Source organism: Chinchilla lanigera, unplaced genomic scaffold (assembly GCF_000276665.1).
Source record: "Chinchilla lanigera isolate Chin_1 unplaced genomic scaffold, ChiLan1.0 scaffold00040, whole genome shotgun sequence".
NCBI lineage: Eukaryota > Metazoa > Chordata > Mammalia > Rodentia > Chinchillidae > Chinchilla > Chinchilla lanigera.
Genome location: NW_004955441.1, coordinates 15233879 through 15256969, shown reverse-complemented (window position 1 = coordinate 15256969; position 23091 = coordinate 15233879). Strand labels below are relative to the sequence as shown.

General features: G+C 46.2%; 1 protein-coding gene across 5 annotated transcripts in view; it reads left to right on the top strand.

Moving 5' to 3' along the window:
* Nucleotides 1-23091, top strand: part of Lhcgr (luteinizing hormone/choriogonadotropin receptor) — a 57735-nt gene that overhangs the window by 6648 nt on the left and 27996 nt on the right. Inside the window, exons 2-6 of one of the 5 annotated variants that reach the window (XM_005391008.2) lie at nucleotides 14055-14126; nucleotides 16495-16569; nucleotides 19768-19842; nucleotides 21190-21264; nucleotides 21353-21430. In XM_005391008.2, coding sequence (XP_005391065.1) covers nucleotides 14055-14126; nucleotides 16495-16569; nucleotides 19768-19842; nucleotides 21190-21264; nucleotides 21353-21430 — 375 coding nt within the window. Of the gene's footprint in view, nucleotides 1-14054; nucleotides 14127-15971; nucleotides 16004-16178; nucleotides 16570-19015; nucleotides 20170-21189; nucleotides 21265-21352; nucleotides 21431-23091 lie in introns of those variants that run through there. The other 4 variants (XM_013517567.1, XM_013517565.1, XM_013517564.1 and 1 more) reach the window with 4 other exon arrangements.

The window sequence follows — 23091 nt, the reverse complement described above, 5'->3', positions numbered from 1 at the left end:
AATTTGCACTCTGGTATTGTAATGCTTTCAGCCTTGCTCTTATTACTTAGGATTGCTTTGACTACTCCATTTGTGTTTCTACTCACATTTTGGGAATTTTTTGAGTTCTGTGAAGACTGTCATTGATATTTTGATGGAGATTTATGGAATCTGTACATCATCTTTGGTAGTATGGCCATTTTAATAATATTAATTCTGCCAATCCATGAACATGGGAGGTCTTTCTATCTTCTGTCTTATTCATTTTCTTTCTTCACTGTTCTGAAATTTTCATTGTAGAGGTCTTAGCTCTCCCTGGTTAGATGGACCCTTGAGTATTTTTTTAAAGTATTGTAAATGGAATTGTTTTCCTGATTCTTTCTCAGCTAGCCCATCATTCGGCATTCTGTAGAAAAGCTATTGCTTTTTAATGTTGATTTTACGTCCTGCTACTTTGCTGAATTTGTTTATCAGCTCTAAAATTCTCTTAGTAGAATCTTTAGTCTTCTAAATATAGGAGCATAATATCTGCACACAAGAACAGTTTTACTTCCTTTCCTATTTTGTACCCCTGTATTGCTTTCCCTTGTCTAATTACTTTAGCTAAAATATCCAGCACCATACTGAATATGAGTGGTAAGAGTGAATATCCTTGCCTTGCTCCTAATTTTAGAGGAAATGTTTTCAGTTTTTCCCCACTCAAATTGATGTTGGTTATGAATTAGTTAGCCTTTCTTATATTGAGGGATAATCCTTCAATACCTAGTTTCTTCAGGGCTTTTCTCACAGAGAGATGTTAAATTTTGCCAAAAGCTTTTACTGTGTTGTCTTACTTACTTTTCTTGCACCACTGAGATACATTACCTGGCACCCAAAGTTAAAGGAGGAAAGGTTTATTTGGCTTACAGTACATAGAGGTTTCAGCCCATAGATGGCTGGCTCCAAGGCAGAAGAGAAACAGTTCATGGTAGGCAGATGACAGCAAAAGCATCAAGCAAGCAGCAAAGGACAATTCCAGCTTCATTCTGTCCCTTTTTGTTCTGTCTAGGCTACCTGCCCTAAAGCATTCACATCCAGAACTGTGCCAGACCAATCAGCAGACTAATGTCGTAGTCACACACCCTTAATCCCAGCATCACACACTCTGGACCCAGCCACTTCTGAAAAGCCCCACCTACAACCATATGAGGCTTTGGGAAGACATCCAGATACAAGCCATAACATATGTCAACTGAGATGACTGTGTGATTTTTATCCTAGATTCTATTTGCGCAGTATATTATGTTCATTTAATATGCATGTGTTGAACCATCCTTACATCCCTGGAATGAAGCCTATTTGATCATGGCATATCATCTTTCTTACGTGTTGTTGCATTCAGTTTGCCAGTGTTTTATTAAGGATTTCTGCATCCTTGTTCAGCAAGTATGCTGCCCTGTAGTTTTTATTTTTTGGTTGTGTCCTCGTCCATTTTTGGTATCAGGGTGAGGTTGGCCTCATAGAGCAAGTTTGGAAACATTCCTTCTCTTTGCAGAAAATATATTTTAAGAGAAAAAAATAAAGTCATCAGAAATCTTTGATTGATTAATTAATTACACAGAGTTGTACAAAGGGAAAAATAATCTCAATATGTGTCTCTTGATTAATAAACTTTCAATAACCATTATTCTTTTTTTCAACAACCATTATTCTTCAGTATTTGATTGCAAAGGTGTTAAGTAAAAACCATGGTTAAGAGTCACTTCCTCAGGAGCTGGGAATTTAGCTCAGCGGCAAAAGCGCCTGCCTGGCAAGCGCAAGGTCGTGAGTTCGGTTCCTGGTACCGGAGAAAAACCAAAAAAAAAAAAAGAGTCACTTCCTCAGGGTTGTGAGTTTGATTCCCAGTACCAGAAAAAAGAATTAAAAAAAAGAGTCACTTCCCCAAGAAGCCTTCCCAGTGTCACTACCTCTGCCATGCACAGCTCCAGGGCTCCAGCTTCCCCTCCACATACCTGCTGTGGTCACCTGTACGTACTTTTATGTGCCTTTTGCACATAGCCTGCCACAATGTAGTGATGCTTAATGTGTGCTGTGTCTTCTAGAACACGCTTTTGAACCTTAGCACCTTCACATTTAGGCCCAGGTAACTTTATTGTGGATGAGTATTTTATCACTTGTTTAGCAACATCTGTAGCCTCTAACTACTACATGGTAACATTGCCCTCCTGAATTGGGACAAACAAAAATCTCCAGATAATGTATAAACGCCTTTGGGGCAAGGTGGAGGTTTTGAATCACTGTGGTAGAGTGAGAACCACTTTGATGGGGTTTTATTCAATTTAGCATTCCTAGGATTTCACATGTATTATGATTAAAGGGGGTAGTGAGTTATGTTATGGTGAAACTGAGTGGGCTGGTAGATAAATGATGATTACCCAGTAAAGAACATAGCCAGCCTGAGTTTGGGGGCTCTGGGTGGACCTCCCTGAGTAACCCCAAAGGAGATTAAGGGTCCAGTGTACTCAGCTGGGGCTTTGGTGGGTGGAGCAGGGCAGTGGGACAGGCTTAGCTGGGGTGATGCAAAGGGGAACATGGGGTTTGGGGAGCGAGAATGGCTGAGCATGTGGCTACAGCTACGGGCTCTGTGGCCCTGCAGGTGGGGCGGGTGTGCTGCATTCTAGCAGAGCAGGCACTGTTCCCGGGTTCAGGTGGGGGCTGCAGGGTGTAGGACCTGACTGTTCTCCAAGCTCAGGAACCCCAGCAGCTGGGGGCGGGGAGGGAAAGATGGGGGTTAGACCTATCAGGAACAATAAGCCAAAGCAAAAAGGACACATTTATGTTAGCATTACCAAATATCATTTTCAACTTTCCATCCTAGAAAATGGGGCAGTGAGAAGGCACTATGGGTATTGGAGGAAGTTCTCTGTATCATTGCACTTATGTCAGCACCAGATCTAGAACCTGTAGCCCCCAAGTCTGTCCTCTGAATGGGAAATTGCGGGCTTGGCAGATTCAGAGAAGCAGAACTGAAGGGAACCCGTGCTAGTATATCCCATGTAAAAAGTTTTAAATTGTTTTGTTTTTTAACTCATTCAGTAGAGAATAATCAATCCTGCTACATGACCTCTTAACAACAGAGAAATCAAAAACAACAGCACCTGAACTGAGACAGACAGGGGTTCCCAATGAGGACCAGGCAGCAGCCCCCCGGAGGGGATACACTGGCCAGACAGCAGCCTGCCAAGCTCCTGCAGGGAGAACTTGACCCTACACTCAGCCTCCCCGCAGCTGGGCTAACCCCAAGCCCCAGATTTCAGAGCGTGTGCCCCACCTCCAAAAGCTAAAGCAAGGGCCCAAGGTAGAGGTAAGGGCGTGGTCAGTTCTGACTCTTTCCTCCCAGCCGTGCTTTCAAGAACAGTTCTTAAACCTGGCAGTGCTGACAGACTCCTTGTGAGAAGCTTTGGTAGCTCAGATGTCATTCGTTTAAAATTCATCCTGCAGGAATCTCTTAGAGAAAAACGAATGATGTCTCCTAGCAGGACACTAAAAACACCCCGAAAGTACAGAGTCCCCAAAAATCTCAGGGGAAGTATGGAGCCAAGAAGCTTCACACAGAGGTCCTTTGGCAGGGGACCCACTCTCCCATGGAGAACATAATTCCTTAGAGTTTTTTCTTCCTTCTTTTATTATTCCAGAAGCAGTCAATCAAATTCATTCAAGGCTCACTTCTCCTTTACCCATGTGTATCTTCTTCCCTGCCTCTGAGTTTGGGCTCTTTTCTGGAAATGAGGCGGCAAAGGTCTCTTTTCAAAGTGTGATTTCCCAAAGTAGCTGTACTAGACAATGTCTTTGCCATACGGAACTCTGCACATGAAGGCTTTTTTGATGTGGTTTTTGGTTTGGTTTTGTTCAGATTTTTGTTGTGGTTGCTGTTGCAGCTGCTGCTGTTTTGTTTTGCTTCATCTGCTTGTTTGTTTGTTCATTTGTTTGTTTGTTTAAAACAAGGTCTCACTGTATTGCCCAAGTTGATCTCAAACTCCTGGGCTCAAGAGATCCTCCTGTCTCAGCCTCCTGAGTGCTGGACTACAGCTGCATGTCACCGCCCAGCACACCGGAGGTTTCAAAGCCACTTGAGGCACAGTGGTGGAGAGGGCCGTGTGCTCACCCACAGAGCGTAGCGGGCTGGCTCCACATGGGCTCTGTTTCTGCATTCAACTGGGTTCGAGGAAAGTTGCATTTCATGCAGATTTTAGCAAACTGCCTGCCTGCTTTTTCTTTAAGAGGAGAAGTAGAAGAATCCCACTGACTAGGCAGGTGAGCTCTCAGATCTGGCGGGCAGTTTCTTTCTGTACAGGTCCTCACTTCCTGCCTCCTGCACATCACTGGCAGGTGACAGCCCTTCCCGGTGCAGACCACACACAACTGCCAGCGTGGCTGTGGTCCTGAACCGTGCCTTTTGATGACACCTGGGCCAAATTCAGTTTATAAATAAAGCTCAGCTTCCAGGGTGAAGATTTTATCCCTTGCTGCTGCTACATTCGTCCTTGACTCTGATGCAGTGAGCTCATTCCTCGGTCCCTAACCCCTCCTGACAGCATTTCTGAGCCCACAGCGGTAGGGACAGATGCTCTGGTGTGACAGATTCGGGTCTAGCACAGCCCTGGAATTTCCTGAATTGACCAGCAGAAAAAACACTGGGCAGACCTGGGCTCCAGCACCAGGCGCCCTGTCTCTAATTGCTACTGTGGGTTTGGGCTGGTGATAAGACCTCACTGCTGTTTGCCAAGGCGCAGGACGGCTCCTGCCTCGGAATGGGGCTTGCTGCGGGGAGGATGAGCAGACCACAGAGCCATAAGTACTTGGAAATGAAGGTTTCAGGGCTCTACAAAGTATTATTGTAACAATCTGGTGATGCAGAGAAGAGTGAAAGGCACACAGCCCCTACAGGAGGTTGGACAGTAAATATCTATCAAGCCCGATGGAGCAATTTTGTTGCTGGGAGGTGTTACTTGGAGAAAATGACCCACTAGGTCTTCTGAACATAGGAGGCAAATAAGTTAGAACCTCAAAATAGCAAAGCTTATGCTGCCGAATATTACCTAGTGCTGTGTCTGGCCTTTCCAGCACGGCCGCGCTGCCTCTGGAGCACCCCTAAGCCCTGCTGTAGGTCGGTTTTAGTCCTGTCTGCCTGGCGGGGAGCGTCCAAGCCCATTCTGGTATTTTCCTCTCCGTTCCCCGTCCCACGGCCTTGGGAGGGACAGAGAAGGCCTTCAGGCCAGACTTGCTGACAGCACGGGAGCTGTGCAGTAAAATCAATGTCCAGGGCAACATGAAGGGTCCACAACAGGGCCCCTGCCCTCCCGGAGCTCACAGCCTTCCAGCCAGAGGGCAGGAGGACGAGGGACTGCAGGAAATGCTGGCGATAAAAGCTGGGGTGCAGTTGAGAGGAGGGAGCAAGCTTTTCTAGCTAGAGTAGCACGGAAGCTGGGGGAAGGCTCAGTTCTTTAGGGTGACCCTGCCTGGAGTAGCTCATGGGGAGCCCCCCATGAGCCCAGGCCTGGACTCTGCCACCAGCTCAGAGGCACTGGGGAGCCATATTTGAGGGCTTCTTCCCGGCTCTGAGCACTGGCGTGTGCCCTGTCGGCCTCATGGGCTCACAGGCAGTGAACAGTGGATTGCTGCACCGTGAAAACAGTGAGATTCCAGCTCAGACTTTCCTCGTTTGCAAGCACTGGAAATCAACTCTGACAAATTCAGTCCTAAGAGATGAACTTCACAGGAGGATAAGCAGGTAGAAGAATCCTGGCAAAATCCACACAGAACCTCACATTTTAGCAACAAGAGATCAGGAAACTTGCCCCTAAATTCCGCCTTTAAAATCAGTCAGTTCCAAGGAGGACTCCTCCCTGTCCCCCTTTTGTAATTTTTGGATTCCTAGGAGAGAGGATCTGATTGGCCCAGGCAGGCAAACGCAAACACATACATCCAGCCTGGAGGTTAGAATCAGCCTGCTCAGTAATGAGATTTTTCCACCACGATGCAACCAGCAATGACATATTTCTCAATAAGGCAGCACTTTTGAGCCAAGCAACCACAGAAATTGGTTTCTACCAGAGCAAAAGAATTAGTGAAAAATGAAGGCACATGTCAGTAACTGCAGACACTCAAACCCAGAGTAATTAAAAGTATGTGGTATATCCATTGGAACCAGCGTGTACATGCTCACTCAAAAAAAAAAAAGAAAAGAGGAAGAAAAGTTTTGTTTTTTTTTTTTAAGTGTTGGTAAAAAGAAGCTGGTAATGAAGGAGCCTCATGAAGCATATCTGCAATGTCATCGCCCTGACAACATAATATTCTCAGCTTCTGAAAAATATTTTTGAGAAATCATTACAGATGACACAGACATTCCCCAGGGAGAATTCAACATGTAGTTTTATTTACCAGAGTTATTCTTGTCATGTTATATTATTGCTAGAAGAATTCTAGTTTAGGGAGTAGATTGGGTTATTTTGCTTTGTGTCTTTTACAAAACTTTAAATGGATTTTGAATAAGGGCTTAGATGTGTTTGGCATTTTCCTCTGAGGCTTTGTATTTCTAATTTAGTTGCTGCACAGATGACTTGGAAAATCCCTTGTCCGGGGAATCTTAACATCTAGGTTCACATAACTCATAAAGTGCTCAGCGCCCGCTTGTTGGGTACTCGGGAATGGCTGTCCTGGGGGAGAGTCACTCAAACCGCACTTTCCAAGGGGAGCTCTCCCACACACTGAACTTCTTAAAAATCAGTGCACAAAGGCAAATGTTGCAGAGTTGCTCCCTGAAGCTGAAATAGTTCTTGGAGAGTTGCTTTTTACTGTTTCTCTAAAAATATGAGGTGAGGCCTGTAAGAAGTAGCCCCAAAGAGAAGCCCCCAGTGGGAATGTCCTTCCTCTCCATCATCCTACAGACAGCCAAGGGAGGGTCCTGGCTTAGGGATACGCCACTGGTGCCTTCTAGACTTCAGCGTGACCATGACAAATGGAAGAGTCAGACCTAAGGCCCTGGACCCACCCACCCCAGCCCCCTGCCGAAGAAGTAGAGCTGTAGGGACCCACAGCCCAGGCAGCTTCACACCTCCACAGTGAGCAGCCGTGAATCAAAGGCACATACTGCGCTTTACACCTTGTGCCAAATGTTGGATTATCTGTAGATTGTGTAGACTGTACACAGCACAGATCGAGCCAGGCAGTCCGCCCTGGAGTGTGAGCTCTACCCGCCCCACGCTCAGGCCAGACGGAGCATGCGCACCTGTGTGGGAGACGCACCCCTTCACGCAGGTAGGTGGAGACCCCACCCCACCAAGGGGACCGTGTGCCCCGCAGGGAAGGGCAGAGGTGAACCAGAAACCAGATGAAGGCAGGAAACGCGAGGCAAGTTTAAGAAACACAGATAGTTTTGTTCGTTTAGGGAGACAGCGTCTAGTAGAAATAAGATGTGAGTCGGGAGTAATTTAAATTTTTCCAGTAGCCACATTTTCAAAGTTTTTTTTAAAATAACTTTAATAAAATGTTTTATTCTTACATATGTGGAATAGTATCAATTCCCTATGCAATCAATACAAAAATTAATGAGATTCTTTACCTTCTTTTTTTAGCAAGCCTTCAAAGCCTAGTGTATACTGTATACTCATGCTCCTCTGCCTTCAGCCTGGTCCTTTTGGACGTGCAAGTCTGGCATATTGGTTACATCCCGTAGGGCCGTACTGTCCTGTGGACAGCCCATTGTCACACAAGGGGAGGAACAGGTGACACAATGGGCAAGTGAAGCTGGAGATGTGTGTGCCAGGCTGAGACATCTGTAGACGGTGAGATAAGCCCAGAAGCACAGAAGAAACCTGAGTCCTGGAGTGACCTAGGGAGAGTTTCCAGGAAGGGTAATGTAGGCCGCGCGGGGAAGCCAGAACACAGGGCAGGAGAGCCAAGCTGGGAACCCAGGGTAGTGGAGGTGAAGGAAAGAGCAACCAAGAGCGGAGTGGGTGAGGCGTACAGGGCCGGAAGCAGGCGACGGTGTGAGAGCAGACTCGTGTCTGTGGTAGATCAGAAAATACATTCATACAAGCACCTTGTGAGTTCTCAATAACAGTGCAAGGGGAAAGTGTGCAGTCACAAAGCGCAGAGGAGGACAGAGAAAGGACAGAAAACCCCCGCTGGAAGCTCTAGAGCTTTCTGGAAGCAGAGGCATTGGAGCTGCATCGTGAAGTGGATGCCCGAGGCAGTGCTCTCAGTTCTCTGCTGGCCGTCTCAGGCCAGGTTTTCGCAGGAAAAACGAAGGATCCGGGGTGAGTGTGTATCAGCAACCCCAAGGGGACAGTGCCAGACGTGACCAAGCCGGTGGAGGACACAGCTATGCTCTTGAATTGCCACTGGCATTAGGGAAGCCGTTTCACCTGGCGTACTGAAGATTTTCCCTCTGTACAGTGGGCCAGTCAGCCAGAAAACTTGTAAGCAGCCCTGGTTGTATTTTGTAAGGAGCATCCTCAAATCTGCCGATATAAAGCTTATCATACTGGACATCCATGTTTACTAAAGGAAGATACTTCTTCTCGTGAAGTTACCAAATAGACCTAAGCTGTGGGAAACTTGAAATTTGGAATCATTTAAAAAAGGGAAAGCCATTCTTATTTCAGTCTAAGATGAAAGCAAGTTCATCATAATTGTTGAGCAGGTTTGAGAAGCACACAGAAAATTTTAATTCTGTTAAATATAGAACAAGATCTTATGTGATAAATGCAAAAACATTAACTTCTTTTGAATTTAAATGAGTAAGCCCTGTCCCACTGCAACAAGTTCTTTAGGCTACAGAAGCTTTGACCTTCTCTGATATGTCTTTTTCCCTCCTTCTGATTTTATGCCATTTTATAATTCAGGGTGTAGCTCTAGCAATAAACTAATTGTCTGTAGGAAGTGGATGGGTGGTTGTAGCTTCCTTAAATCAATACTATAAATGGTTTTCTTAAGCAGAAGGTAGTGAATAAAAATATTTCACTTCAGCCGTGTGTTGGGCAAAAGAAAAGGTAAAAGCTGTGGCGAGGTGAGGAAGGCCAGGTTTCGAGGACTGCTGATGAATGACCAGGGTTTTCTCTGGTGCTCGCCTCCCGATGCCTGTGCTCAGCCTGAGGACCTCACAAGGTGGGACTGCCCTGGACCCAGAATGCACTCTGAGAAGCCAAGGGAAGCCGAGGACCTACAGTTATAATTTGCCTTATGCAATGCCTGCCTTTTTAAACAGAAAAAGAGAGAGAGTGTGTCAACTGAACCCTATTTTCCATTCACCTGGGGAATTTGCTATTTAAAGAAATCCTACAGTGAATCCTTCCACAGAACAAAGAGTGCTTTGGTAATGCAAGTGTCTCTCAGTTGGTAGTTTTTTATAAGCAAGGATTTCCAAATCATCAATTTCCTTGAAAGGAGACAGTAAGCCCTCCCGAAGAGCACCGAAATTCTCTAGCTCAATTCTCTATCATTGGGGGATTAGTCAACAAGCCAGTGAACTGGCTCTTTCCAAGTTCATCTGTGCTATTAAACTCAAGAAAATCAAGAAGAAAAGAGAGAAACCATGCCCATGTCTGTGGACCCAAGAGACATTAGAAATTACTGAGGAGGCATGATAATTTGCCATAATTTCTTTGAGATAACCGGATTTATCGTCATGCTGTAAATTCTCTCAGGGATGGACTCCTACCCAGGGTGCACTGGGGTTGGCTGGGTCAGGGTGGTGTCAGCCATCAGCAGCCCAGGTAAAAGAGTTGTGAGGAAGGAGGCTACAGATGGGAGCTCCTCTGAGAAGTCCCTCGGTGAGCCAAGAGACTGTGCCTTCTTTCTGCACATGGACCAGTCCTCAGCTGAAAGCTGCTCAAGAGAGGATGTGATCCTTAATGAAGCACTAATCAAAGGGAAGGAGTGTAATTCCAGGGTGGCGATTCAGCTGAGAGCTTCAACCACCTACGACGCTTCCCGCAACAGGGGGAAATGAGCCTCTGCCCTCAACAGGAAATTCAGCAGCCCACTAGGGAACCACTGGAGGAGCCAAGGCAAGGGCACTGGGTAGCTGAGGTTCAGCATCGCCGTTGGTGCCAGAGAGACCTGTGTGAAAGCCAGATGCCAGCAGCAAAAGGCACCAGGTTGATTCTAACCACACAGCAAACAGGAACAAGTATCCCCGCAGAAACAGAGATACAGGACGATGGAGATGTGGTGATCGGGAAGAAGGGAAGGCAGAGTCCCGCTCTTAGAGGGCTCTGGGGACAGCAAGGCTCTTGAAAGCTGATTGAGCCTGGTCTCAATGATGCCCAGGGCTTTACCAGAATCACAACCAATCCCAAGATCCCAGAGAAGGAGGAACAACTGCGTTCTAGCTCTAAGCAGCAGGGGTGGCTCCTGCTTCAACTTCAGCCTACAAGTGCAAGGGTTGGGGACCAGCAGATGGAGCTAATGAATGAGTAGGTGGAGCTTCAAGAGCTCATGAGCAATACAAAGCAGTAGTGCAACCATCTGAGCTATCCTGTGTGTACACAGTTTATAGGCATATCTGAATATGACCTTTTTGTAAGATTAGCAATGCCTTTCTTAAATACTGGCCATGGTTAGGAATGGAAGTATTAAACTTCGAATTTTTAATTTTTTTTTTAAAAAAGAGCTCACAAGGAAAAGGCAGCCTTGTCATCCAATCTAAGTAACGGCTTGAACCTTTGAGGCAAAGGCACGTTGGCAAGTGGGGCCTGGTCATTATCAGGTGCCACCTGTGTGGCATCAGTTCATTGAACAATCAAAGTTTACTGTGGAAGGGTCATTCACAAGAGTAGCCGCATGACTTCATGGCCATATTCCTCCACAGGCGTCTCACTCACTCTGCAAGACATCGCTCTCCACCTACGAGGCTGAACTCACGCAGGCCAAGTAGTCAGCCTGGTTCTTGCTCATCCATCCGAGAGAGGGCTCTCAGAGGGTTTGGAGTGTCAGTTATCCTCTTGCTTGAGGCAAAAAGGGTAGTGCCTTCTCTGCATTTTTATTTACTTCATGCGTAGCTTTCATTCCTTTTTTGTAGACGTGGACAGCAGAGGCGCTGAACCACCCTTGCTTTCGGCCCCTTTTCCCCACATCCTCCTTGGCTCCTCTCTCTCAGATATTGACCAGGCCATCCCCCCAGCGTTCCTGAAGTCCACAAAATTCCGGGGATGCATGGGTGCCTAACTAACTTCAAGAAAAATAAAAGTAGGAAGAAGAGAGGGCGGGAAGGCGTCAGTCATTCGGCAGATGATAAAACGTATTCTTTTCCATCCGTCTCAGGTACAGAGGGGTTATGTTAATCCTCTTTAATTCAAGTAACACTCTCGTTGCTCCATTCAAAGTCCTTCTCTCTTTAGTGAACTATTTTATCCCATTTTCCGACTTCTGCTCATCTTGACTCACCATAGACAACGTGTGTTTGTGTGCATTTATTTATTAGATTGTTTCTCTAGTTTTGGTTTCTCCACGGCATCCCACGGGAGTGCTCTGTTATAAAAAACAGGAGACACCTGTCTCTCCCTACTTCTCTTCACTCTCTGCCCCAGGCCTCTTTCTTGACCCAGTCACCTCCACAAAGCCACGTGCTGCCAGCTGGTGTCCCTTGCATGGTGGGGCTCTAGGTTTAGTCTCCTCACAGCTGCCTTTCCTGCGCCACAGCATCAACATCAGCTCTGCAAAATTTCATCTTGCACCAGCGCTGCTCCGTAGTCGCGGGGGATGCCGGTGCATGATCTACGGCTTCTCTCCCTTCGGCCAACCCTTGCTCCCCGCCCTTCATGCCGCATCAATCAAAAGCTCAGGCAGCCTCCCCGGGTCGAATCAGAACTAAACTGCTCCTCTGGGAGCCACACCGTGCTCCCACTTGGAAGTGAGCCTCCTGCAGGAAGGCTCCAGCTTCTGGGCTCCATTTGCATGAATAAACAGCTCTGAAGGGTTCTGTTGGAGCTTTCATGTAAACACTCTCCAAAATATGCTCCGCACTGCATTATCCCCAGCAATAAAGATTCTGGAATCAGAATTTGGCTGTCGGTTTTATTGATGTTGCATGGGGTACGGTAGAATACAGCTTTCTCTTCTGGAAATTTATTGGCTTGGCAGGGTAGAGAGCAATAAAACTGTGTTTTTAATCAGTAAGCCAAGCGGACATGATTCCAGAAGAAATATAGGAAGCAAACATGCCATTGCAAGGAGATTTCTCCCTCCCCTGTCCCTGCTTTTCTCAGATCCCCTGTTAAATAATTTTGGGTGTTGAGCAGTGTGCTCAGTAGGGCTGTCCTCAGGAACAGAGTCAGAGGGCCTCGATTGGGTTACTTCTTCTTGGGTTGTATCATCTCTAAGAAACAGTTGAGCAAAAGCACCTTTCTCAAATGATATTTCTAAAGCTCTTCTACAGTGACTGCAAGGCAGGAAGTGCTGGTGAGCTGCTTTGTAAGAGAGTGTGACATGGCTTCTTCTGAGAGAAGCAAGGCCACAATGCCCGCCTGCCTCAACCCTGCTCACCAGGAGAAAAGGGGTTACCAAGCACATGCACCATGGAAAGGGCATTTGGAATTGCTCTCCTTGGTTGTTACCTTTCGCAGTTTACTTAATCTCTTTGTGACCCATTTCTTCTGCTATCAAAGGAAAATATCTACTTCACATCATTATTGAGTGAGTACAATAAGGTTATAGGTGGTTGTGCATAACTCACACAGCAGCCTACACTGGTAGCAAGTCCCTTCTTACACTGGTTGAAATCTACTCATCATAGGGAAAATGTTCTTTCTTCCCGGCTAAGGCAGTCCCTGCTGCGTAGACCCTACCATGAAAAACAAGGGCGCATCTCATATCCCTGTTCTCATTTCCCAGACAGTCACTTCCTCTCCCTGTTTCTCTGCTGGTCCTTAGGCCAAAAGCTTGAACACACTACAGATGCTCAACACATGGTTGAACGTCCTTCCTTCTCTTGCAGAGCTTGTCCTCAATCATCTGAACCACAGGTTCCTTAAATGTGCTCACATCACCCTGGCCTAGCTTTGATATTGATGACTGTCTCTCTCTTTCTCACTTGGTGTACAGCTTTTACTTCAATTTTCAGAATACTAAGTTGTGCCGGTGGATGTGAGTACCTGGAGGAAATGCTGTCATAGACATTCCACCCAAGGACATGAGGGGCCCGTGTGAGCTAACCATGAGAGTAGAGTGGTGGGGTGGGGTAATATTCCAATAGACTGCCCAAGGATGATGGAATAGGTCAAGATAGGACCGTGGTCTTGAGAGCCCATTCGGAGGTTCTAGCAGGGACGCAGAGCTGCTCGTACAATCTTGACCACAGGACTCGTCCTGCTCTATCAGGGCAGGTCGTCCTCTTCACTGGCACCCAGCTTCTGGAGGAACACACATGGAGCAGCGAGAGAAGAAAGGGACCCCCACCTAGCCCGCCAGATCAGTCCAGTCAACGCTGGCGATCAGTGGGGTGGCAGATGTCGCAGCCCAATCACCCTCACGTCCAGAAGCGTGTTCTTAATGAATCGTCCCTTTTCCCACTGCATGGTTTCCAACCGTATTTTCACCAGTAATTTCTCTATTCTATACCAAACAGCTTTTTGTCCGTCCACTCAACCAAGTCTAGAGGACCACTCTAGAATTATTCACCGTTTACTTGGTGCCAGGCTCTCTCTTTTACTGGGTTTAGTTAACGAATCAGCACAACAGTCCTGTGACATAAGAATTATCATTCCTATTTATTGATGAACAAACTGAAACAGAAGGGTTAAATAACATGCTCAGGGTCACACAGCCAGGTAGTAGTGAGGATTTGATGCCGTGGGCGTTTAACTCTAACATTCATGATCTTAACCACCAAATTACACGTGGTTTGATAAAGACAAAAATGATTCACGGCTTCTGTCTTTACTGATAACAGTTACAATTCTCAACCTGAATCCCATTGCTAACTCTGTAGCCACAAACACCCACGCCCACACCCACATGCACACACGTTATTCATAAACTTAAAAGGTACCCAGGCTTAAACCTTAAACTCTTAGCTTTCCTTTTTTCTTTTCTAGATCACTCACCTATCTCCCTGTCAAAGTAATTCCACCTCAAGCTTTCAAAGGACTTAATGAGGTCATGCAAATGTAAGTACGATACTGCATATCAAAAGACATTCATAATTGAAATAATGAAATTTTTTTCTAAAAGAAAACAGAGTTGAAAGGGGTAATTTTTCCAGGAGAGGAATTGTGCTTTGGAAACCTGAGTATTTTTATCTTTATAATACAAATAATATCTAGGGGCCTTTGAAGAAAAGGTGTGATTTTCCAAGAGTCATTAAAATCCAAATAATTAACCTTGCTTCAAAGAACTGAATGCATTTGATAAGTGATGTTATACTTTTTAAGTAGAAAAGACGATAGATTTCAATCATAAAAAATCTCCTTCTGCTAGAGCAGCTATTCCCTAGGGGCACATTTTTAGATAACTTCTCCACAGAAGAAAATGTGTTGGAAGCTTATTGTGTATCAGAAGATAACCTTTGCATGTAAAATGTAATAAGTGTACCCCAAACAATATTTATAGCTGTATTGATGAAAGGCACTTAGCAGAAGGGTAAAGCACCCTGATAGTGCAGCACATTCTCATGTTTGTGAGATGCTACTTCGATCCTTTGTCCTTGGTTTTAGCTTCTAGCATCAAAGACCCCATAGATGGAGAGAGAACTTCCCAGCACCCTCTTTAATGTTAGCCTGGGCCAAAGGATTCAGTGGCAACATTTCATCTAAATTGAACAATCCACTGGACTTCTGAAGCAGATTTGCATCTCCAAAGATGCTACGCTGTCAAGCTTAGCTCCTTGGGGAACCTCTTTTGCTCTTTAGGTATCAGCAAGCAATGAGAATATGTAAAAATAATTGTTCAAGAATATTGCACTTTATAGGAAATTCACTCTAGATTACACACATGTCCATTTGCTTGAGCTTATCCTGTGCTCTTCTGCCGGCTCTCAAGTTTAGATGTTGAGTTTTGATAACTTTTAATGCATGAAGACTCCCTACTAAGGAAACTGCTACAGTTAAATAAACAGCTAGGTAGGAATAAGCTGCACAAGCCCAGGAGCAATCCATTACTGTGTTGTGCAGAGAAGACATTAACTGCCTTAGGCTTTGCCTTTCTGTGGGCTAAAGCTCTCACAAGTCTGAAGCCTTCGGTGGACATTAACCTTAAAAACACACAGATGTACAATTTGTGATTTTGAGACTTCTTTCTCAGCTGGTGGCAAATGGTAACTTATGTTAGTATTTTAGAGTAACACTGTCATTACCGACACGCTTGGGGATGATACGTGACAAAGCTGCTTCCTTTTTTTTAAGATTTCAGGTTTTTACTCTTTTTAAAAATTGTTTAAAATGTTTTATTAGTACATGTCTGCAATCCATGCAGTTTGCAGTCGTGTTGGGGAGTGGTGACACGTACGCACAAGTTGTTTCTCGTTTTGTCTCCTCCTCTCCCCTCCCCTCCCCCTCCTTCTCTCCTCCAATCCCCCATCGCCTTCTTCATTCTTGTTGATATTGATCGTAGCTCATGTGATGGGATATAATGTTTACACTAACTGAGGTTATTAGGTTCCAGTACATGGCTCCTTTACCTTTTTCAACAATCATTAGTCCATCCATTCACTCCCTAGCTGGTACTATGAGACCACCAGGAATTGAATTCAGAAGAAAATAGGAAATATTTGCTGTCCTCAGTTACTTAGAGTTTTGAGAAAAACAGTTGAGGATAATTACAATCTATGATGGATGCATATATGCAGGGGTTAACCACCTCGTACACCTTCTACAAAACGGCCTCCGAAGAGGGTTTGGGGAGACAGAGGGTTAAGAGTGATGAAGAGATTGATTCAACACAAATTAAACCTCCCAGCCAGGCCTGGTGGTGCACGCCTGTAATCCCAGCACTCGGAGAGCTGAGGCAAGAGGATCGCCATGAGTTCAAGGCCAGCCTGGACTGCATGGTGAGACCCTATCTCAAAAAAAAACCAAAAAAAAACACTTAACCAAATTAAAGCTTCTTTAGAGTGATGGACTTTGACCCAGAGATCCCAATTCCAGTCCTGAGCCTTCATACAAATACTGTTTGTTTCTCTTGTCTGGTCTTTGATTTCTAGAGCGATAAAACAAAGGAGTCTGACTAGGTTTTCTCAAAGGGCCCCTCCACCTCTCAGTCTGTGATTGGGAGGCACGGATAAACAAGAGGAAGCAAGCACATCACCAGGGGTTCCTGAGACGTGCATCTCAGCCCGCCAGGGCTGCAGACTCCCATCGGTGTTCCTGAAGGGAGAGGCCACCACTCTATGATGCAAGGACAATTTGCACATTCTGTTCTTTTTTCGAGGGACACAATGAAGCCTCTAGTTGCTGGGTCACACATACAGCTCGTGCTCACGCAGACACGGTCATCTCTTTCATGTTTCATTATTCTTTTTTTCTCTCCTCCCTCCCCCAGAGAAATCTCTCAGAGTGATTCCCTGGAAAGGATAGAAGCTAATGCCTTTGACAGCCTCCTCAATTTGTCTGAAATGTAAGCATCAACTAACAGATAGTTTATGGCTGTACACGATTACCTTCACTGGCTGGTGCCCACTTGGTATTGGTATTCAAGCATCCACTACTAGGAACTCAAGAGGAAAAGACTACAGCAATTACTAGGTCTGGGCAGGCACTAATTTCTCTCACCGCAGTGGCCTGAAGGTTGCCATGGTGACAACTGGTTCTCCCTGGGAGCTCTATAAACTCTGAAACATCACAACACAATGTTGGAAATTAAAATTGACATGGTGAAGTCCTGGCAAGTAGCTCTTGCCTTATGGAGGGGAGGTATGGAGTACTCAGGGTAGTTGGAAAATTTGGAATGGAGCTTACAGATCAGGAATTGGTTGGCTAGGGGCTGTTATGGCACGTTTCTTCTCCCTGTAAGTGCTGCCTGGATACCTACCATGAAAATCCCTGTCGGATCCTATGTATGTTAGACTTGTTTTCCTGATGGTGTTACCATGATGCTCCAGAACTGACTCTGACAAGTAATCTTTTTCCAGAGTATCATTTTCCCTTATTTCAATGAAAAGATAGAAAAAGATTGGCTCCGTGCCATTTTCAGACGATGAGCCTGTGGCCTACGGAGGCTAACTGACTTGCCTGGCATCCCACAAGGTAGTGCCAGCATTACTGACTTCCACGTCTGCCCCTCCCGGCTCCGACCTGACCTGTAGGAAGAGCCCTCAAACTCTCCAGCTGAAGAGAGTCAAAGGGGAGGAGGGAAGCATGTCGGTGACACATATCATTTGACTTCTTGTGCTTGGCATTTCCCCTAGGTTGTGCCATTTATCCCCACAGCTACTCTGCAGAGTAGGATAGCCCCCTTTTGGTCTAGAGGAAGGAATGGAGGTCAGCAGAAGGGCTGCAGGTTGACCTGTGACACTTCAGATACTGGCAGGACTGAGCTCAACCCCGAGGCTATCTTCCTTCAAAGCCCATATGTTTTCCGCTGTACCCCCAGGCCTCCCTGTGAATGGTCCAGTGAGTAATTATTTAAAGGAAATAATTAATTGATGAGTATTTGAGCAACTGTCTTCCAGTGCCAGGCCAAGTGCTGTTGGAATGCAGAGGAGCTAAAGTACAAATGTCCACCAGGAGAGGACCGTGAAGCTAGGGAGGTGAGACTAACTCACCAGTTACAGTAAAACCCCAAGCAAAGGGCACTGACTGCAAAAGGTACGGCCTGAACTTGGCTGTGAAGCAGAACTGTGCGCAAAGCTGGCTGCAGTTAGAGATGACAGACATGGAAATCTGCAGTTTTAATAGACTTCCCAGCTAACGTGGAAACACAGTTTTATATTGAGAACTACCAGGGCAGCTAATTATAAAATTTCCTGTGATGCAAATCAGCATTTATCAACAGAAAGAGAAATAAACATTTTAAAGAGGAAGTTTATGGGTTCCCAAAAGCAGCCCCAAATGGTTGCTTCATGCAGATGTGCTTTGCTTCATTTACAGCTGTAACAGGTATGTAGAACAGTGTCTGGAACACGCAGGTGCTCAGTAAGTGTTTGTGGGATGAATGAGTGAAAGATCAGGCCCCGTAAGGTCCTTTAAGAAGTAAAGTCCCTCCCATCTCACCGATATAAGGCCCAGTATGGCCCGTGACTCCTTGACTCCACTACTGAAAGTTATTATCATGAATAGCACTCGCATCTGAAGAATTAGATGCCAATTTCCACCTTGTAAGTGGAAACGGGAACCTGGGGAGGGCACCTGTGGCATGGAGGAGTGAGCGCTGGACTCAAAGTCGGAAAAGTTGGGTCGCACTCAAGTCCTGCTACTTGGCAGCTGTGTGACTAAAGTTGAATTATTCAACTTCCTGACTTCAGCTGTAATAATAATCACTAACGCCAGCTAAGGCCTACCGTCAACTGGACACCCACATGTACTCCTCAAAATAACCCTCTGAGGAAACTGAGTCACAGAAGGTGTTCCATGGTATACTCAAGGTCAGGCGACTGGTCAAATCCAGATGCAAAACCAAGCTGGCTGCAGAGTGTGTGTTCATAACCAGCACACTGCATTTTTTCTATAGAACAAGAGTAATTATCATGTCCCTGGTTGGTGGTGGGTGCCTGGCTAAGAAATCCACACGGATTCACGGCCTTTTACTGAGTCCAAAGCAGACGAGGCTCAGCAGCTCCGGCTGCCCTTAAAGGGTAGAGTCACTGCCTGGGTGGGGGGAGGGGACACGCCACGGTGCTGTTGTGGGTGTGTGTTTACACTTCACGAAGCCCTGCCCATTCTATTGCCCGAAACCTACCATCCTGTGGGACAGGAAGCATACTTATTTATTTACTCAGATATATACTTTTTTGTGTCCCAGGGATTGAACTCGGGTCCTTTACACTGAGCTACATCTCAAATCCTTCTTTTAAAATCTTGAAATAGTTTGGTTCCGTCACTAAATTGCCCAGGCTGAGCTCGAACTTGCAATCTTCCTGCCCCAGCCTCCCAGATTCCTGAGATTACAGGTGTGTGCCACCAAGCCCAGCTTCACAATATTACTGCATTTAAACTTTACAGAAGGGAACACTCACTCCAGGAAGTTAGGAACCTGGGTATCATCACACAGCGAATTATCTATAGACTAAACATGGAAATCCAAACCCCTGGCCTTCGCCCTGCGCTGGTCCACTGACTGGTCCTCCATGGATAATTGCTCAGTGTGGTCGCCAGCTCAGTGTGGAGAGGACTAGTTTGCCTGCAAGGGAGAGAAGCTAATTTGTGCAGGCTCCGTCCTGGGAAAGGGTCTACTCAGCCAGGAACCCTGGGTGTAGGGGCTACCGCGAAGGGAGGGCTGCAGTCAGGTGTGCACAGAGAGATTTCCAGCTAGGCTGCCTCTACCTGCCTCTTCAGAGGGTTTGAGCAGTTTCAAGAAACAGCCAGTGAGGACCGGGGATATAGCTGAGTAGCATAAGCGCCTGCCTGGCAAGTGCAAGGTCCTGAGTTCGATTCCCGGTACCAAAAAAAAAAAAAAAAAAAAAAGAAACAAACAGCCAGTGAACCCTCATAAGCCATTTCCCCTCGCAGCCCTTCGGGAGCTCCCCTTAAGTGTATTAAATTTCCTGGATGTTGTCGATGGCGTTTTCAGCCGCAATCTCTGGTGATCCCAGTCTCATGCCTTCCAAACAATGCACACCTATTAAACTGCTGCCTGTTTTCCCTCCTCTCTTTACAGACTGATCCAGAACACCAAAAACCTGGTGTACATTGGGCCTGGTGCATTTACACATCTCCCGCGGTTAAAATACCTGTGAGGAACTGTCTTGTAAACACTTGGGGAGGGGAAGGTGGACATGGGATGCAAAATCAAAACCATTAAGAAGCTGAGGAGAGTGCCGTAACCCGCATGGGCTGCACCGTCTGCCTGCCCGACTCTTCTGCTTTGCTCTGTGTTTCTTGTCAGCCACCCTGCTGCGTGCTTTTGCATACATGGTGGCGGTGAGTGGCTCACAACACTGTTTCTGTCCCAAACTCCTGAGAAGAACGTGATCCTCTGCAGTGATTTTCAAAATTAACAGTGGTGCAGGGCTGGGGCAAGGTTACGACACTTCCAAGAGCATAAATCAGAGGCTCTAAGGTGAGTGCGTAGGAGATGGAAGCGGGAGGGCTAGGTAGTTCCGAGTTGACCATCAGCGCTGGTTGAGAATTACTGTCTCCTCTATCTCATTTGTTTATTCATTCATCAAGAGAAAAGCCCTAGGGGCTGGGGGTTTAGTTCAGCGGCTCAGCGCCTGCCTGGCAAGTGCAAGGTCATGAGTTCGAGTCCTGGTACCGGAAAAAAACAAAGAAAAAAAAAGAGAAAAGCCTAAAGTACTGCCTTGAGGTATGCACTGTGCCAGTATAAACTAAGTCATTATTTTCTTCCCATGACGCCTCATCAAGTCTACAGCTAACAGCAGTTCAAATCTGTTGTCCAGAGCCAATGTCTAGTGAGTGTCTGGGCTCCCTGAAGGAGACCTCTTCTTGTAACAAAACACTCTTCAGTTTCACCTGTCGCTTACGCCTCTCTCTTCTTTGGAAATTAAAAAAAGGCAGAAAGAAAAGAACAGTCTTTGGTAGCTCCAAACACCAAAAGAGTGCTCCATGGTTTCAGTGAGATACAAGGAAGAACTTCCCGAATTGCAAATTAGCTAAATAAAGGAAGATTGTTAGTAAGGACAGAAGTGGATTTCTCCCAGGAGATTAGTCTTTCTGAAGTGTCTGAGTTAAAACCCACCCCAAAGGAGAGAGATGTTTCCCAAAACTATGAAGAGCTGGGATAAACTTTACCAGAAAGAATGGACTACAGTACAGTGGGAAAATGCAGTGGGGTAAATAGGAAAAGACAGGCTGGAAATTCAGAGGTAAAAGACCTGCAAGCTTGGCCCCAGGCCCCAGGTCTCTAAATAGGACCCATTAGAGCCACGAGCAACTTCTCCACGGTAGTTATGGCCTTTCAGTTCTGATCATCTCCACCAGCTTAAAGTGTTACCCATAAAGCCAAACTCAGTATTTTTAAATTTAGTGTGAAAATGGTGTTTGCACAATGCCTTCTTACTCCTTTTTATCTTTGCATCTTAATAACAATCATTCTTACCGACCCTGCCCCAAATCGCAGGAGCATCTGTAACACAGGCATCCGGTCGTTTCCAGATGTTACGAAGATCTTCTCATCGGAATTTAATTTCATTCTGTAAGTACCAGGATGATTGCTATGCATCACAGTTTCCTGTTTGCAGCTAAAACTTGGAAAGTAAATATTTCTAATCTCTTTCCTCGAGGGAAATTTGTGATAACTTACACATAACCACCATACCGGGAAATGCTTGCCAAGGGATGAGTAACGAATCCATCACACTGTGAGTAGACGCCCAGCTTCTCCTTCTGCCACTGCCTCCTGCTAGTCTCACCTCCAGCTTGAGGAGAGCACTGGCCGCAGTCTTTGCTCGCGGGTGACATTGCTCTTGTTGACCTAAAATGCCTAGGATGGAAGGGGCTCAGTGGAGTAGCATCGGTGTCATGTGCTCAGTTAACAACTAACCACCTAAGGCAGTTTGGAGTGAATCGCATGGGTCCTGAGGCTTTTTAGTCCTGAATTTCCAACTGGTGAGACTTGGCTGTACCATGGGGTGTTCTGAGGCTAGGATGATTCCTACAGGGCAGCGCTGCCTCCTTAAAAGAGCACAGAAATGTTAAGCTTTGGACTGAAGAATGTGGAGGGTGGGTAGAGTCGGTCCTCAGTAGGCTGCGCTCTCTGCCTCTGATCTGTCACCTTCCTTTTGGGTCCCGCTGAGACAGCACTGTTTACGCCCTTTCCTTCTATCCCCGGATAATGCCATTCTGACAGCCCTGCATCGGGTCACCAGGCCCGGAGAACCCATCCTTTTCGGGGTGTTTCTTAGGACTTAGTGTTTCAAGTGTGACGCACGAACCAGCATCTCCAGCATGTCCTGAGAGCCGACTAGGAATGCGGACTCTCAGACCCATCCCGGACTTACTTACTCAAAATCTGCATTTTCCCAGGATGCAAAGCGATTGACGGTAAAGCAAAGCCTGACAGGCACTGTACTAATCTCTCTGTGGGGCGCCCGCCTGATTTCCTTCCCTCCAGAACCCCGGCCGGCCCTCTTTACGCAAGATGCCCTCGGTGCCCTCCTTTCCCCACCGTTCAGATGCAGCCTCCTGGGCACTATGCCTCCTTCACTCATATCTGAAGCCTGGTGACCATATTCCCTTCTACTCCCCACTTCCCTCTCACCCCTTCTGTTCTGCCTCCAGCTCAGGGCTGGATTGTGATGAGGGAGAAAAGGGAACACCCCAAAAGAGAAAAAGTGATCACATGGATTGAAACAATCCTGAAATGAAGTCCTAGAGGTAAAGCAAGAGAAGAAAACTTCTGGGAGGACTCTCTTTTATGTCAGTGGTTCCTAAAAATTGAGGATCAGTGGCTCACTGCATTCGTGCAGTATTTTTCCTTCATATCGATATAATTCTACATGAATAATTGTCACGTTACAGAGCTGTGACTAACATAGCCCCAACACTTGTGCAATCAAAAGAATGCACAGCAGCAACCAAAATTAATTTCAAAATAGCTCTAATCCTCTACCTGCAGCCCTTAAACACTGGGAAGGAGACCCTGTAGATCCTACACATTCTTCTCCACAGTCTATTCCTTCCTCCTCCCCCACACACCATGCTCTGCCAGCTGCTTATAGTGTTTCCGGCTTACCATTGCCTAAGAGAGCTGGAAGCATTCAGACGGTGTCCCCGTGTCCTTCACTGACACAGGGGATTCACAGCACACGCTCTGAGAGAGGAGGTACCACACGCCCTGGAACTTTAGTCTTGCTCAGTCTTCACTGAAAATATAACAGACGAACAGTAATCTTCTCGTCCTCTGGAAGCTCATACTCTCGGTGGGTGTCTTGGTTACTTTTTTCTCGCTGCTGGGACAAAATACCTGATGCCCAAATTGAAGGAAGGAAAGGTTTATTTTGCTTACAGTTTGTGGAAGTTT